Here is a 13,384-nt window from a genome sequence, read left to right on the forward strand (position 1 = left end):
CAGCTAGTCTGATATTCCGTAGGCTCTTACTTTGTTTATCAGGCGACAGTGCGGAACTGTATCGAACGCCTTCCGGAAGTCAAGAAAAATAGCATCTACCTGGGAGCCTGTATCTAATATTTTCTGGGTCTCATGCACAAATAAAGCGAGTTGTGTCTCACACGATGGCTGTTTCCGGAATCCATGTTGATTCCTACAGAGTAGATTCTGGGTTTCCAAAAACATGATACTCGAGCAAAAAACATGTTCTAAAATTCTACAACAGGTCGACATCAGAGATATGGGTCTATAGTTTTGCGCATCTGCTCGACGACCCTTCTTGAAGACTGGGACTACCTGTGCTCTTTTCCAATCATTTGGAACCTTCCGTTCCTGTAGAGACTTGCGGTACACGGCTGCTAGAAGGGGGGCAAGTTCTTTCGCGTACTCTGTGTAGAATCGAATTGGTATCCCGTCAGGTCCAGCGGACTTTCCTCTGTTGAGTGATTCCAGTTGCTTTTATATTCCTTGGACACGTATTTCGTGACATTACACTCGTTCCATAGGCCCCCGACGTTTTATCTAAACAGAAATATCCTTCACTTCGCGTTTCAGTCGCTGGTCATGTGCCCATGAACACCTCCACGTTGAAAATGTGTTTCGGAGCACAAAGCACTGCTGCGTCCAACTACTGCCGGCGTTCGAAAGTTTCAATCGTTACGTCTAACTGGACATGGAATTTAATTCGCATAGGATATTTATGCACCAGTGAGAGTTGTTTTTATCCTTACTGGACCACCCTCATACAGTTACTTGAGTTTTTAGTGGCAGCCTCAAGAACATCATCGATAAACGTCCGCCACTTATTGCAAACGGAGCAGGAACGGATAGTGGGCATGCTTCTGAAGCTTACCATTGACTATGAGACTGAGTTTGGAGGCTACTGTGGACAATTCTCAAGAATGGCTCACCTGATAAGGCATCAACATGGGTGTCATGGCGCCCTGGGGCACTGAGCTGTCCTGCTGTGTCACCTGGGCAATGGCGCCACTGCTCTCCTAGAACAAAACAAGTGTCACAGTTAGTCGTCTGGCACTCTTGCATACAACATAAGGCGGTAAATACAGAAGTACGGGGTGGTTGTAATTAAACTGATAGTGTTCTAAATGCCGCAGGACTGAGAAACATCGTAGATTTGTTCCTAGATCGGTGCGCTCGCAGAGTACGCTGAAAAAAAAAATTATAATTCTGCCTCCATGTGACAAGATGGCGTGGTGGGTGTGGGTGCAGGAAAAGTGGAGGAATGTCAAACCATTATCATGGTGGTTCTGGCACCTTTATTAGGATGTGGTCACAAGTTACATCACGTGTTCAGTACGGTATCCCAACTCAGCAACATTTTGCATCTATGATATGGAACGGTCGACAGTTGCTCCCAGCATATCTGGTGCAATCAGAGTGATGTGTCATCGTATGCTATTCTTCAGATGACGAAGAGTCTGGATACGTCCCTAAGAGACAGTCTTTCAGATATCCCCACAACCGGAAGTCACATGGGCTTAGCTCGGTGTATCTGGAAGACCACACATCTTGAAATTGCGGTCATTACTGAAGATTTCTCGAAGCAAACCTATCACCTGTCAATCAGCATCAGGTATCACCATAGCTTGCTTGAAAATAGTGGTTTGGACACAGTTAACACTTGCAAACACAGAATCACGTGTTGCACAAGGTGATCCTTATAACATGCAGCTGTCGCAGTACACCCAACAGGCCAGCGAGGTGTCGTCTCCTCGGGGAAAAAAAAGGAGGATAAAGAAGCTTGTGAAATCACACCACGCCACACAGTCACGTAAATTGAGTGCAGTGGATGTTTCTGCACAATATGTGGCGGAGTAGACCATATATGCAACATTTTGTACACTGACGGCACCATGCAGATTTGAATTTAAGTCGTCTGTCAAAACAACATTACCCCCCCCCCCCCCTCCCGCATATCATCCCTTTCTATGCATGCCAAAGAATGAATGGCAAAGTCAAGGCGTTGTAGCCTATGTTGGGGCTTCGTTTTGTGAACAGTATGAACTTGTACGGTTACAGGCGTGAAATGCGCCGCAAAATCTTTTGAACTGGCAATCAAATTAAGGGAGCGATGGCCTTTGTAGTTTGGTCCTTCAACCCCCACAAACCAGCCAATCGACCAGCTATTGAATTTGAGCCATGTGCTGCACAGTCGATTATATCTACAGCAGCTTCATCAACAGCTGCTATAGGAATGGGCCGCCCATGCGTTTCGCACAAATAAGTCCAATAGTCTTAATTCGTTACACTGATAGTCACTTCACAAAAAAAAAAGAAAAATCAACACGCGTCGCCAAGCGGCAAACAGTATAGTGACGTCATTTCACATTCTCACTGCTTACAGTGCCATATTTTTACCTGGTGGAGAAAGTGGAACTATTATTTTTTCAGCATACTATGTACACCGACTAATGAATGTACCTTTGAAGTTTCAGCATCTTGCAACGTATACAACCTGCACCTTAGCACTATGAACGCCGACAGTCTACTTACAACCACCCGATACCTGCGTTATGCCAATTTCCCTATTTCCGATAGAGCTAAATAACTGAAGCGTAAAAGCGTAAAATCTGAACAATCCTGACGATATCACTGCACATACAACAGAAAGTTGATCGGCATGCTACTTCACTTTTATATTACTGAACGATGGAGTGCACTGACGCAACTGTCAAATTAGACGAAATGTACCAGATGATTTGCAATGGGCCATTATTTGAACTCTACGGAAACTCCCAACTTCGATGGGAATCAGACACCTAAATCCTAAAACGCTTGAGGGAGTATTTTTCGTTCGTGCTCCTCTGCCTCGGTGTGTAATTTTCCCTAGCAGTGGCTAGCGCAATATTGCCACGTGCCTTGCGCATTCATTAAAACCGTTGTGTGCCGGTTTTAGTTTATGGACCAAAACTTAAGTAGATTTGGAACCAATAGTGTAATAAAAAAGAATGAAATTTTATTTTCACTTAATTACTGGTCGTTTTGTTGTTGAGACGCTTAAAAACTTGGAACTGCACAGAGGACCTTCATATTCTGCACATCATTAAGAAATTTCTTTTCGAAATGTTGTTCTTCTCCGTACTTCGCACCACACTAATGGTCTTCTACGCGTTGTTCTTGGCAAAAATTTTGGAAAATTACTGTCTACAAGACTTGTAGCTTTTTTCAGCGACTTGCGTGTCTCTAACACACCCTAGTTATCCACATGGGGAAAGGGGTCATGGAGTTTAACGTAGAATTCCGAACAAGTGTCGTTTCTGGCGGCTCCTCACATCGTTGAAGGATGGGTTAAAACGCAGACTGAAAAATACAAGGCCCGACCGGGATTCGACTCCGCAATTTTTCCAGTCAAGTGCTATACCGCTAGACCAACAGTATGTGTTGTTTGGAGCTTACGGGCTCTCAACGCCGAGGTTATCACACCCTTACAATTAGCAAAAGAAACGAACGGCTAGTTCACCAGGCACGACATAATGCAACCCGTGACTAATCGTGGATTCCAATCCGTTTTCGTTTCTTTTCTACAGGCTGTATACATTGACACATGTAACGTCGAATAAATGACGAAAAGCCTTCTGAAAATAATTTCTTTCTCAGTCTAATCGTGGCCATATGGTAACTTTGCGACTGGGAATCGCTGCCAACCGCGCATCTCATATCCTTGTTCTAATCCACAACATACTTAGCTTTTCCGCGATACCATTCTTTGAATTCATTTCTTGAAGTGCATTGTAGAGCATGCTGACTATTAAGACATCCCTTGCCCTTCGACTTCACCAGCATCTGCTAGTTTCTGTACGCCATTACGCATTCGTCCCTCTCCAGTTTCGTAATTTTTTACGAATCGAGGGAGCTGAGTGAGCTTCCTTTTAGAGGAAAGGCAATCTCTCCCAAATGAAGGATAATTCCTGCTGAAACAATTCCAATGAATTGGCTAAAAACGGAAAAAGAATACCACAACTTTAGGAATTTAAAACTCTGCAACGACAAAAGGCAGAGCTAAGCACTATCTGTCGGCGAATTAAGGGAGCTATAAAGTTTCATTTAGTTGTACATTAGTTCGCTTGAGGCGCTGTTGACTAGGCGTCAGCGTCAGTTGATGCTAAGATGGCGACCGCTCAACAGAAAGCTTTTTGTGTTGTTGAGTACGGCAGAAGTGAATCGACGACAGTTGTTCAGCGTGCGGCCACCTCTCCCAGCCACCATTGATGATTTGAAACGAGAAATAACAGCAGCTATCCAAACTGTTACGCCTGATATGCTACAGAGAGTGTGGAACGAGTTGGAGTATCGGGTTGATATTGCTCGAGTGTCTGGAGGGGGCCATATTGAACATCTCTGAATTTGTTTTTGAGTGAAAAAAAACCTTTTTAAGTACTCTTTGTAATGATGAATAACAGAAGGTTATATTATGTTTCTTTCATTAAATACACATTTTTAAAGTTGTGGTATTCTTTTTGAATCACCCTGCATAATGTGCAACAACATAACAATGAAATTGAAGTCCAAGAGCGCATTTAGAAAAGCGTTATACAAGGATGCCTCCACAGTTCGACATGTCTCGTAGAAAAGCGTTGACTGAAACAAAAACAAGGTTCAAGAGATAGAGAAAAATCAGAAAATTAATGATGAGCTATTCTGATAATGGCGAGGAAAAATTATAGAATCTGTGGAATACGTTACGTGACAGCTTATTCCCACATAAATGGCCATTTTGTTGAAAAAAATTAGTTTTAATTTTTTGCAGAAACGTTACTAGGAATTTGCTGATTGTATTGTACTGCATTGAACTGGGCCACAGTGGTAGACAATCCCACAGCAGGCTACAGCAGTCCACTCACCCCACCGCCATCCCCCACCGAATCCAGGATTATTGTGCGTTTCGGCTCCCGGTGGACCCCCCGGGAACGTCTCACACCGGACGAGTGTAAACTCAATGTTTGCGTGGTAGAGTAATTCTGGTGTACGCGTACGTGGAGACAGTGTTTGCGCAGCAATCGCCGACATAGTGTAACTGAGGCGGAATAAGGGGAACCAGCCCGCATTCGCCGAGACAGATGGAAAACCGCCTTAAAAACCATCCACAGGCTGGCCGGCACACCGGACCTCGACACAAATCCGCCAGGCGGATTCGTGCCGGGGACCGCCACCCCTTCCTGCCCGGAAAGCAGTGAGTTAGACTGCACGGCTAACCGGGCGGGCAATTTGCTGATAAATTTGATGTGAGATTAATTAAATTAAATGTGGTTGACTGGAAGTATATTTAATTTAATTTGATTAGTTGCATAGGAAATTTTTAGGATTTCATAAACCATTGGCCAGTCAAAAAAATAAAATTTCAAGAACCATAAGCTGTAGAAGGCTGTGGTATGATTTAAATTCTAGTGGAAACGTTTATGAATACACTGACAGGACTGACATATAAGATGTGATTCTTGTTAACGCTGGGCAAGCGATATTCTTTGTATAATGGAGGAAGCAGGAGCGGTTGAAACGACCGCTGAGTGTTTGGAACACTATTATGAGTTTGCTGGGCGGTCCCCCTTCTAACAGCCGTGTACCAAAGTCTCTAGAGGAACGGAAGGTCCCAAATGATTGGAAAAGAGCACAGGTAGTTCCAGTCTTCAAGAAGGGTCGTCGAGCAGATGCGCAAAACTATAGACCTATATCTCTGACGTCGATCTGTTGTAGAATTTTAGAACATGTTTTTTGCTCTAGTATCAAGTCGTTTTTGGAAACCCAGAATCAACGTGGATTCCGGAAACAGCGATCGTGTGAGACACAAGTCGCTTTATTTGTTCATGAAACCCAAAAAATATTAGATACAGGCTCCCAGGTAGATGCCTTTTCCTTGACTTCCGGAAGGCGTTCGATACAGTTCCGCACTGTCGCCTGATAAACGAAGTAAGAGCCTACGGAATATCAGACTAGCTGTGTGGCTGGATTGAAAAGTTTTTAGCAAGCAGAACAGAGCATGTTGTTCTCAATGGAGAGACGTCTACTGACGTTGAGGGAATCTCTGGTGTGCCACAGGGGAGTGTAATGGGACCATTGCTCTTCACAATATATATAAATGACCTAGTAGACAGTGTCGGAAGTTCCATGCGGCTTTTCGCGGATGATGCTGTAGTATACAGAGAAGTTGCAGCATTAGTAAATTGTAGCGAAATGCAGGAAGATCTACAGCGGATAGGCACTTGGTGCAGGGAGTAGCAACTGACCCTTAACATAGACAAATGTAATGTATGGCGAATACATAGAAAGAAGGATCCTTTATTGTATGATTATATGATAGCGGAACAACCACTGGTAGCAGTTACTTCTGTAAAATATCTGGGAGTATGCGTGCGGAACGATTTGAAGTGGAATGATCATATAAAATTAATTGTTGGTGAGGCGGGTACCAGGTTCAGATTCATTGGGAGAGTCCTTAGAAAATGTAGCCCATCAACAAAGGAGGTGGCTTACAAAACACTCGGTCGACCTACACCTGAGTATTGCTCATCAGTGTGGGATCCGTACCAGATCGGGTTGACGGAAGAGATAGAGAAGATCCAAAGAAGAGCGACGCGTTTCGTCACAGGGTTATTTGGTAACCGTGATAGCGTTACGGAAATGTTTAACAAACTCAAGTGGCAAACTCTGCAAGAGAGGCACTCTGCATCGCGGTGTAGCTTGCTCGCCAGGTTTCGAGAGGGTGCGTTTCTGGATGAGGTATCGAATATATTGCTTCCCCCTACTTATACCTCCCGAGGAGATCACGAATGTAAAATTAGAGAGATTAGAGCGCACACGGAGGCTTTCAGACAGTCTTTCTTCCCGCGAACCATACGAGACTGGAACAGGAAAGAGAGGTAACGACAGTGGACGTAAAGTGCCCTCCGCCACACTCCTTTGGGTGGCTTTCGGAGTATAAATGTAGATGTAGATTTCGATGTACCAGTAGCCGAACACTGTGGTCAAGCACCAGAAGTAACGGAAAGAGCTTAGATGGTATGAAAAAGATTGTGTGGGGAAACTTTTCTCATAAAATATCTATAGATGACAAGACGATCCACAACCTTCGTTCAGACGAGTTGTGTAAATATAAAAAAGCTAAATCAGCTGGAACTTTAGGTAAGTTCACCCACAAGAATTCTTTACCTGCAGCTGTTACGTTCGCTGTAAAACCAGTTCATAGAAGAAATGTACGACAGAGAAAACACAAGGTGTGAATAAGTCTTTCAGTAGCGTAGTATGGACCAGTGTAACTAAAAACGTACTTGTGAGATACCATACATTGAAAATAAAATGGAATGTCGTGTGGATAGCGCCTCCCGTTGGCTAGACCGGTCGTCTGGTCCAGCTATTTTAGATGACGCCACTTCGGTGACTTGCGTGTCGATGAGGATGAGATGATGATGGAGACAGCACAACAACCAGTCCCTCGAGCAGAGTAAATCTTCGACCGAACCCCAAATCCAACCTGGGCCCTTTAGCCAAGCACTCGGCTGTCGGGGCGCACGCCGCACATTGATGCTTTGTGTGCATAATGCTGTCATCACATTTAAGGAAGGCAATGCTGGTAGACTGAAAGTATTGATGGAGTTGGGACTAATGACTGGTTGGGATACGTGAGCCATGCTTGACGAACTGGACAAAGGGCGAGTCAACAAGGCTGAGCTGCAAGCCCAAAAAGTGTCCAAGGAGGCAAGATCGTTGAAGATGAGCAAGAGGATGCGTTGGGTTGATGTAGAAGGTGATTAAGAATACGGTGCTGCCGTGTTTTAGCCGTTGTTTCTATTAAAAAGTGAGCTCTAACTTGAATTAATTTGCAATTGCAATTTCTGAGACAACAAATTCTCAGACAATTTTTTTACAGGTAATTTATAATACTTTTACTGTGTTAAATCTCTCGAGCGGTAGAGATAGCGTGTATACTTCCAGTACAATGCTCAAGAATTTAAGGAAAACTATAATAAAAACAAAACAGAAAAAAATTTCTATCCCACCTCTCAGACCTACATACTTCATGCCAAAATAGAAGAGTTAGTGCGTGGAGCATGTTTAAGTAACTTACAAAGGTTTCACTAATTTTCATGATGAAGTTGTTAGAAAGTGGGTCAAGCAATGAGCAAATTTGACATTAGCGGGATAGGCCATTCATACTCCCATAAAAAGAGCCAGAAGAGGTCATAAATACATTAAGAGCTAAGAGGTGTTCTTCGGCACAGACAGATAGTGTAGAATTCGCTTCGGCTCGTGTCTGCACACCTGGCTGTACAAGGGCTTGCCTAGCTGTCATAAAGCTCCATTTTATGAAGTCGAAAGAAATCCTCTTGGAGAGATAATGTGAGGTGCAGACGCTGTAATGGGAGAAACTTAGGATCTGACGTTTCTCTGCAGTCTCAGTACAAAAGAATGTTAGTTTAAAATTCTTACAACTGCGTCTCTAATTGGCTCATAATGATTATTTATGTGGAATGCGTGCTTTCCTTAGTGCGCTTACATGTATTCCATTCGACATACTAGGGTTAGCAACCTGTCGTGAAGTGCAAGAGTTTCTCTGCCTTCAGCCAAACACCAGGCCATCATTGGTTAAAAAAGCCGTGAGAGTAGGAGTTTAACGGTCGGAACTTACAAGGTCTGCTCCAATTGGCTGGCGACATTCCTACGCTGGCAGAAACAGCAGAGTTCCAGAAATTTAAATCAGAGGTCACTCGTGGTTGAAGTGGGCGCCGCTAGCCGCGGGAAGTTCGAAGAGTAAAGACCTGCTGCCAGTTAACCGATGTTACTAGTCTTGCTGTCATACAGAAAGATGTGTGCACTTTAGTACTGAGTACAGAGGGTGAGCTGGACTCAGCATTTGAGACCATACCGCCACCACTTAACACACTCACCGCACAGGACAGGAATTCTTGACGGGGCTCTTCAAACCAAGCAAAAAACGGAAACATAAAAGTTTCAGAAAGGAAAAAAAAAAAGAAACAAGCAAGTAAAACGGCCAAATCACTAAACCTGGATGGGAGTCTATGAGACTATTGCCCAGACATTGGTGATATCTGGAAGCTGTGAAACGCGGACACCCAAATTGGACTCGCAGTTTTAGACTTTACGGAATCGACACGTGTCTATAAATGAGACCACACTGAGCATAAAAGTAGAAGGCATGACGAAGACAAAACAGGACCATCTGATGGATCTCTGCAAGGGGAACAGTTGTGGCACACTACGCGTCCAAGAGACGCGATTTATCTGACACCCAAATCGGTAAGATCATTCGCTTTCAGGCCGAGGTTGGAACTATTTCCAAAACGGCTAAGTTTGTAAACCGTTCGTGTGCCGCCGTGGTAAAGTATACCACGCATGACAAAGTCGGCGACGAGACAACTGTGGGGCCTTAGATGACGCGGGTATACGACGGCGGCGGACGTGTGTACGAGCCAATAGGCGTGGGACTGTTGAGCAACAGACCACTCAGATGAACCAATGGGCTACCAACAATGTCTCTTCAACGATGGTTCAGTGAGCATTGTTGCTTACGGCCCTCGACAGTAGCATGCTGACTGCTGTTCATGGCGATTAAGGCAGGAATTTGCACGCCAATACCGCAACTGCACGTCCACTTAGACGAATTACATGTTATGCTCCATCGGGTGCACGGCAACAACCATCTGCAACAATCGGCGGAAGGGCGTTATGGTCTGGGGAATGTTCCCGTGGCATTCCATGGGTGATCAGATGTCATCTGACAGTCGGTAACACAAACATTGCATCAAAACAAGCGTTCAATTCCTATTGCTGTGAAATGTGTGAAAAAACCGCATATTGGCATTTACAAGAATAGGAACGATACCAAAAATGGAACAGGAGCGTAATATGTAGAAAATCGTCCATGCAACCTGCCACTGAAGATGCTTTGCAGAAAATAAAGGCAAAACGCGTATGGCACGAAAATTGTGTTTCATTCAGTTGTAGTCAGACGGTCCATAAAGTAAAAATTATCAGTATACCGTAACATCCATGAATCATCTGCTAATACTAAAGGTAAGGAATCTGGAAGGCTATCCTTAGTACGAAGGGCAAAAAGAAGGGTACATTCCACCAATGTGTGGGATACCGTCAGTCTGGATATACAGCCACATTACGGTGGTCGTTCGCTACGCAAGAGAAAACAATCGAGTATGACTGATGCATCGACGGCGTAAGACAGTGGACTCCTTCCGAGAGAAGCGGAAGGAAGAGCGCCAAACTGTAGTAGTCTCCTTGATTGTGTGCGAAACATTTGATTATGTCAACAGCCTCTCTTATTGTCGCTGCTGCATCCACGACTGGTAATGGAAATTTGTGATAAGATCTTATGGGACCAAACAGCTGAGGTTATAGTCCCTAAGCAGACACACTACTTAATCCAACTTAAATTAAATTACGCTAAGGACAATACACACATGCATGAACTAAGGACGACTCGATCCTTCGACGAGAGGAGCCGTGTGGGCCATGACAAGACGTCCCAGACCGCGCGGCTACCCCGTGTGGCTCCACGACTGATGAACAAGCACAATGGGTTCTTGAAAAGCTATAGGATGGCCACAATCCAATCGGTGTTCAACAATTATTTTTAGTGTTACAAAGTCACACGGCCTAATACCAAAAGGATTTTGTTCTGATTATGATTTATATTTTACAAACTTCAATATAGTGGAATTTTGCTTCATATTTGCTAAAAATCGTATTCAAGTTACAAAATTTGCGATCAGGATGTGCAGAGAAACTTAACGTATCATGGACTGTTCAGCTTTTGAACCGGGTATCTGACCCTTATCTTAATCAGGTTTCTCGCCAACAACAACAACCGATGTGAATATACAACCACGAAAGACGCAGCAAAAAATATCCTCAGAACATAGGTGTGCAGCTTACGAGCTGCAAAGACTGATCCTTTCAAAACGACTGTCAGCGATTTGTTTTCCTCCGCAGCTCATAATGCCTGCCCAGTATGGAACATGTCTGACGCGTATAAAACAGATATCATCGTTACCGAACATGCTCCGTAACATACAGTAAACTAAGAAGCATGACACCATTCATTTTTTCATTCACATGTATCACATTTTAAGGTCGACGATACTCAACTCATAAACGCAAGTGGCTTCAGCAACAGTTTTTGAATGTATACGTCAATTGTAACCTGACTTTAGATGTATTTACCGATGCAAACTCGTACGTGAGTCGTCCACATGGTGAATGTTGTGCTACAGTAGTGACTGTAAAAGTGTGTGTGTGTCTGTGTGTGTGTGTGTGTTTGTGTGTGTGTGTGTGTGTGTGTGTGTGTGTGTGAGTGAGTGAATGTGTGTGTATGCGTGTATTATGCATATATATGCGAAACAAGGGAATACAAGGAGCAGAACGAAAGTAAATGGACCTAAGGGACGTACATATATGACTCGGGAAACGCGGTAGGTAAAGGTATCGTTATTTTACACAGGGAAGTCGACTAAAACAAGGAGATGTATTGCGCTAACTGAATATGGCTGAAAACCCGGAACGTGTATTAGCCCCAATACGATTATAAAAAATGTGGCTTGTTGCTGTATTTCTTCAAGCAAATTTTCCCATTTCGCACCTTTGTCATTTGGTAATGTAACGATAATACTTTACAGCAGATAGTAGTACGCCACCTGTTTCGTAGATTTTTGATCAACTCAAATAATCTATATAAAAACTACACCTCTCAGGATTTAAGTAATTCCAGACGTATGTCATCGACTTCTGCTAACTTGCCGGGGCCACACTGTCACACTTTGACCGCATAACTGGGTCACCTGGTTGCTCTATATAAACTTCATCTTGTATGACTTATCGTTAGTGTCAGGAGTAAGACGGAAGATACAGTACCTGTGCGGATGGCTGCTGGTCTCCTGACGGAACCTGCACCTGGATAGTTTCTTCCGCTGGACTTCCCGCCGCCATTGGGTTACCGCTGGAAACAGAGGAAATCCCATTTCTGTTACCACCGCGATGTCAGAGATCGCTAAAGTGTGCTGATGTTCACCAACTGATAGAATCTTGGTGGTATAAAGTATTTCTACTCCATTAATTTTCTGGCGAACAGCCGTGCACAGTCCGGCTCTTTCAGTGATATCCCAGCCTCCTAACCTCTGAATACACTCACATCGAGGACGGCCACAAGATATGTGGCCGAAATACATTGCCAGACCAAAAAAAAGTGAAGCACTAGGAAAACATGGTCGGATGTCAATAGCATCGTACATGCACACACTAGCGGTGGGTATGTAAATGATTTAGAGTTGTAATTCCCTGTGGCAGTTAGAGAGTGGGTTTGGGTGGGCCACGTTTACTGATTTTAGAATACCTGGTGAGGCGTAGACGGGGGTGACAGTTGAAGGACACGTAGACGTCGTATATTCCGTGAGGCAGCATTATCAGTACCTGACCTGATTGTGGGGCTGATCGTGGGTCTCCATGGCCGGCTGGTCGAATCGCAAAATCCCCAGAGTTGTGGGGCATTCGAATGTCATAGCGGCCCGATGGTGGAACGGATGGGAAAGTGTGGGCAGATAGACTGTTCATCGGGGTCCCGGTTGGCCAGTTATAGCCACCACAAGGATGGATGGCCATATTATGTATCAAGCTCATCGTAACCCCTGTCGTCCGAGAACAAGTAATGGGCTACCTGTGACATTCTGTGTCTGAATTATGATAGATGGTTCAAGACTTCCGTTGGGATTGGTTGATTGCTTTGTCTTCATCGACTGTCTACATCTACATCTACATCCATACTCCGCAGGCCACCTGACGGTGTGTGGCGGAGGGTACCCTGAGTACCTCTATCTGTTCTCCCTGCTATTCCAGTCTCGTATTGTTCGTGGAAAGAAGGATTGTCGGTATGCCTCTGTGTGGGCTCTAATCTCTCTGATTTTATCCTCATGGTCTCTCTGCGAGATATACGCAGGAGGGAGCAATATACTGCTTGACTCCTCGGTGAAGGTATGTTCTCGAAACTTCACCAAAAGTCCGTACCGAGCTACTGAGCGTCTTTCCTGCAGAGTCTTCCACTGGAGTTTATCTATCATCTCCGTAATGCTTTCGCGATTACTAAATGAATCGCGCGCTGCTCTCCGTTGGATCCTCTCTATCTCTTCTATCAACCCTGTCATTGGTGGTATGGATGAGACTTGCGAGGCAAGAGAATCTGCGCTCGCGGGCAAGAATGGCAAGAGGCTCTGCTAGCGCAAGAAGTTTTTGCCAGCGCAAGGGGTAGCGAGCGGACGCCTTTGGCGAAGCTGCTGGGAGGAGAGGAGCGTGCCTGTGTGAAGGAAGG

General features: G+C 44.5%; 1 protein-coding gene across 38 annotated transcripts in view; it reads right to left on the minus strand.

The window, feature by feature from the left end:
• The window catches only part of LOC126335446 (fibrous sheath CABYR-binding protein-like), a 103,241-nt gene that overhangs the window by 14,962 nt on the left and 74,895 nt on the right, over positions 1 to 13,384 (minus strand). For 25 of the 38 annotated variants that reach the window (XM_049998740.1, XM_049998777.1, XM_049998746.1 and 22 more), the window contains 2 exons: positions 11,938 to 12,022; positions 951 to 1,037 (listed from right to left, as the gene is read on the minus strand). In XM_049998740.1, coding sequence (XP_049854697.1) covers positions 951 to 1,037; positions 11,938 to 12,022 — 172 coding nt within the window. The remainder of the gene's footprint in view (positions 1 to 950; positions 1,038 to 11,937; positions 12,023 to 13,384) is intronic. The other 13 variants (XM_049998818.1, XM_049999009.1, XM_049998910.1 and 10 more) reach the window with 1 other exon arrangement.

This window comes from Schistocerca gregaria, chromosome 1, assembly GCF_023897955.1.
Source record: "Schistocerca gregaria isolate iqSchGreg1 chromosome 1, iqSchGreg1.2, whole genome shotgun sequence".
NCBI lineage: Eukaryota > Metazoa > Arthropoda > Insecta > Orthoptera > Acrididae > Schistocerca > Schistocerca gregaria.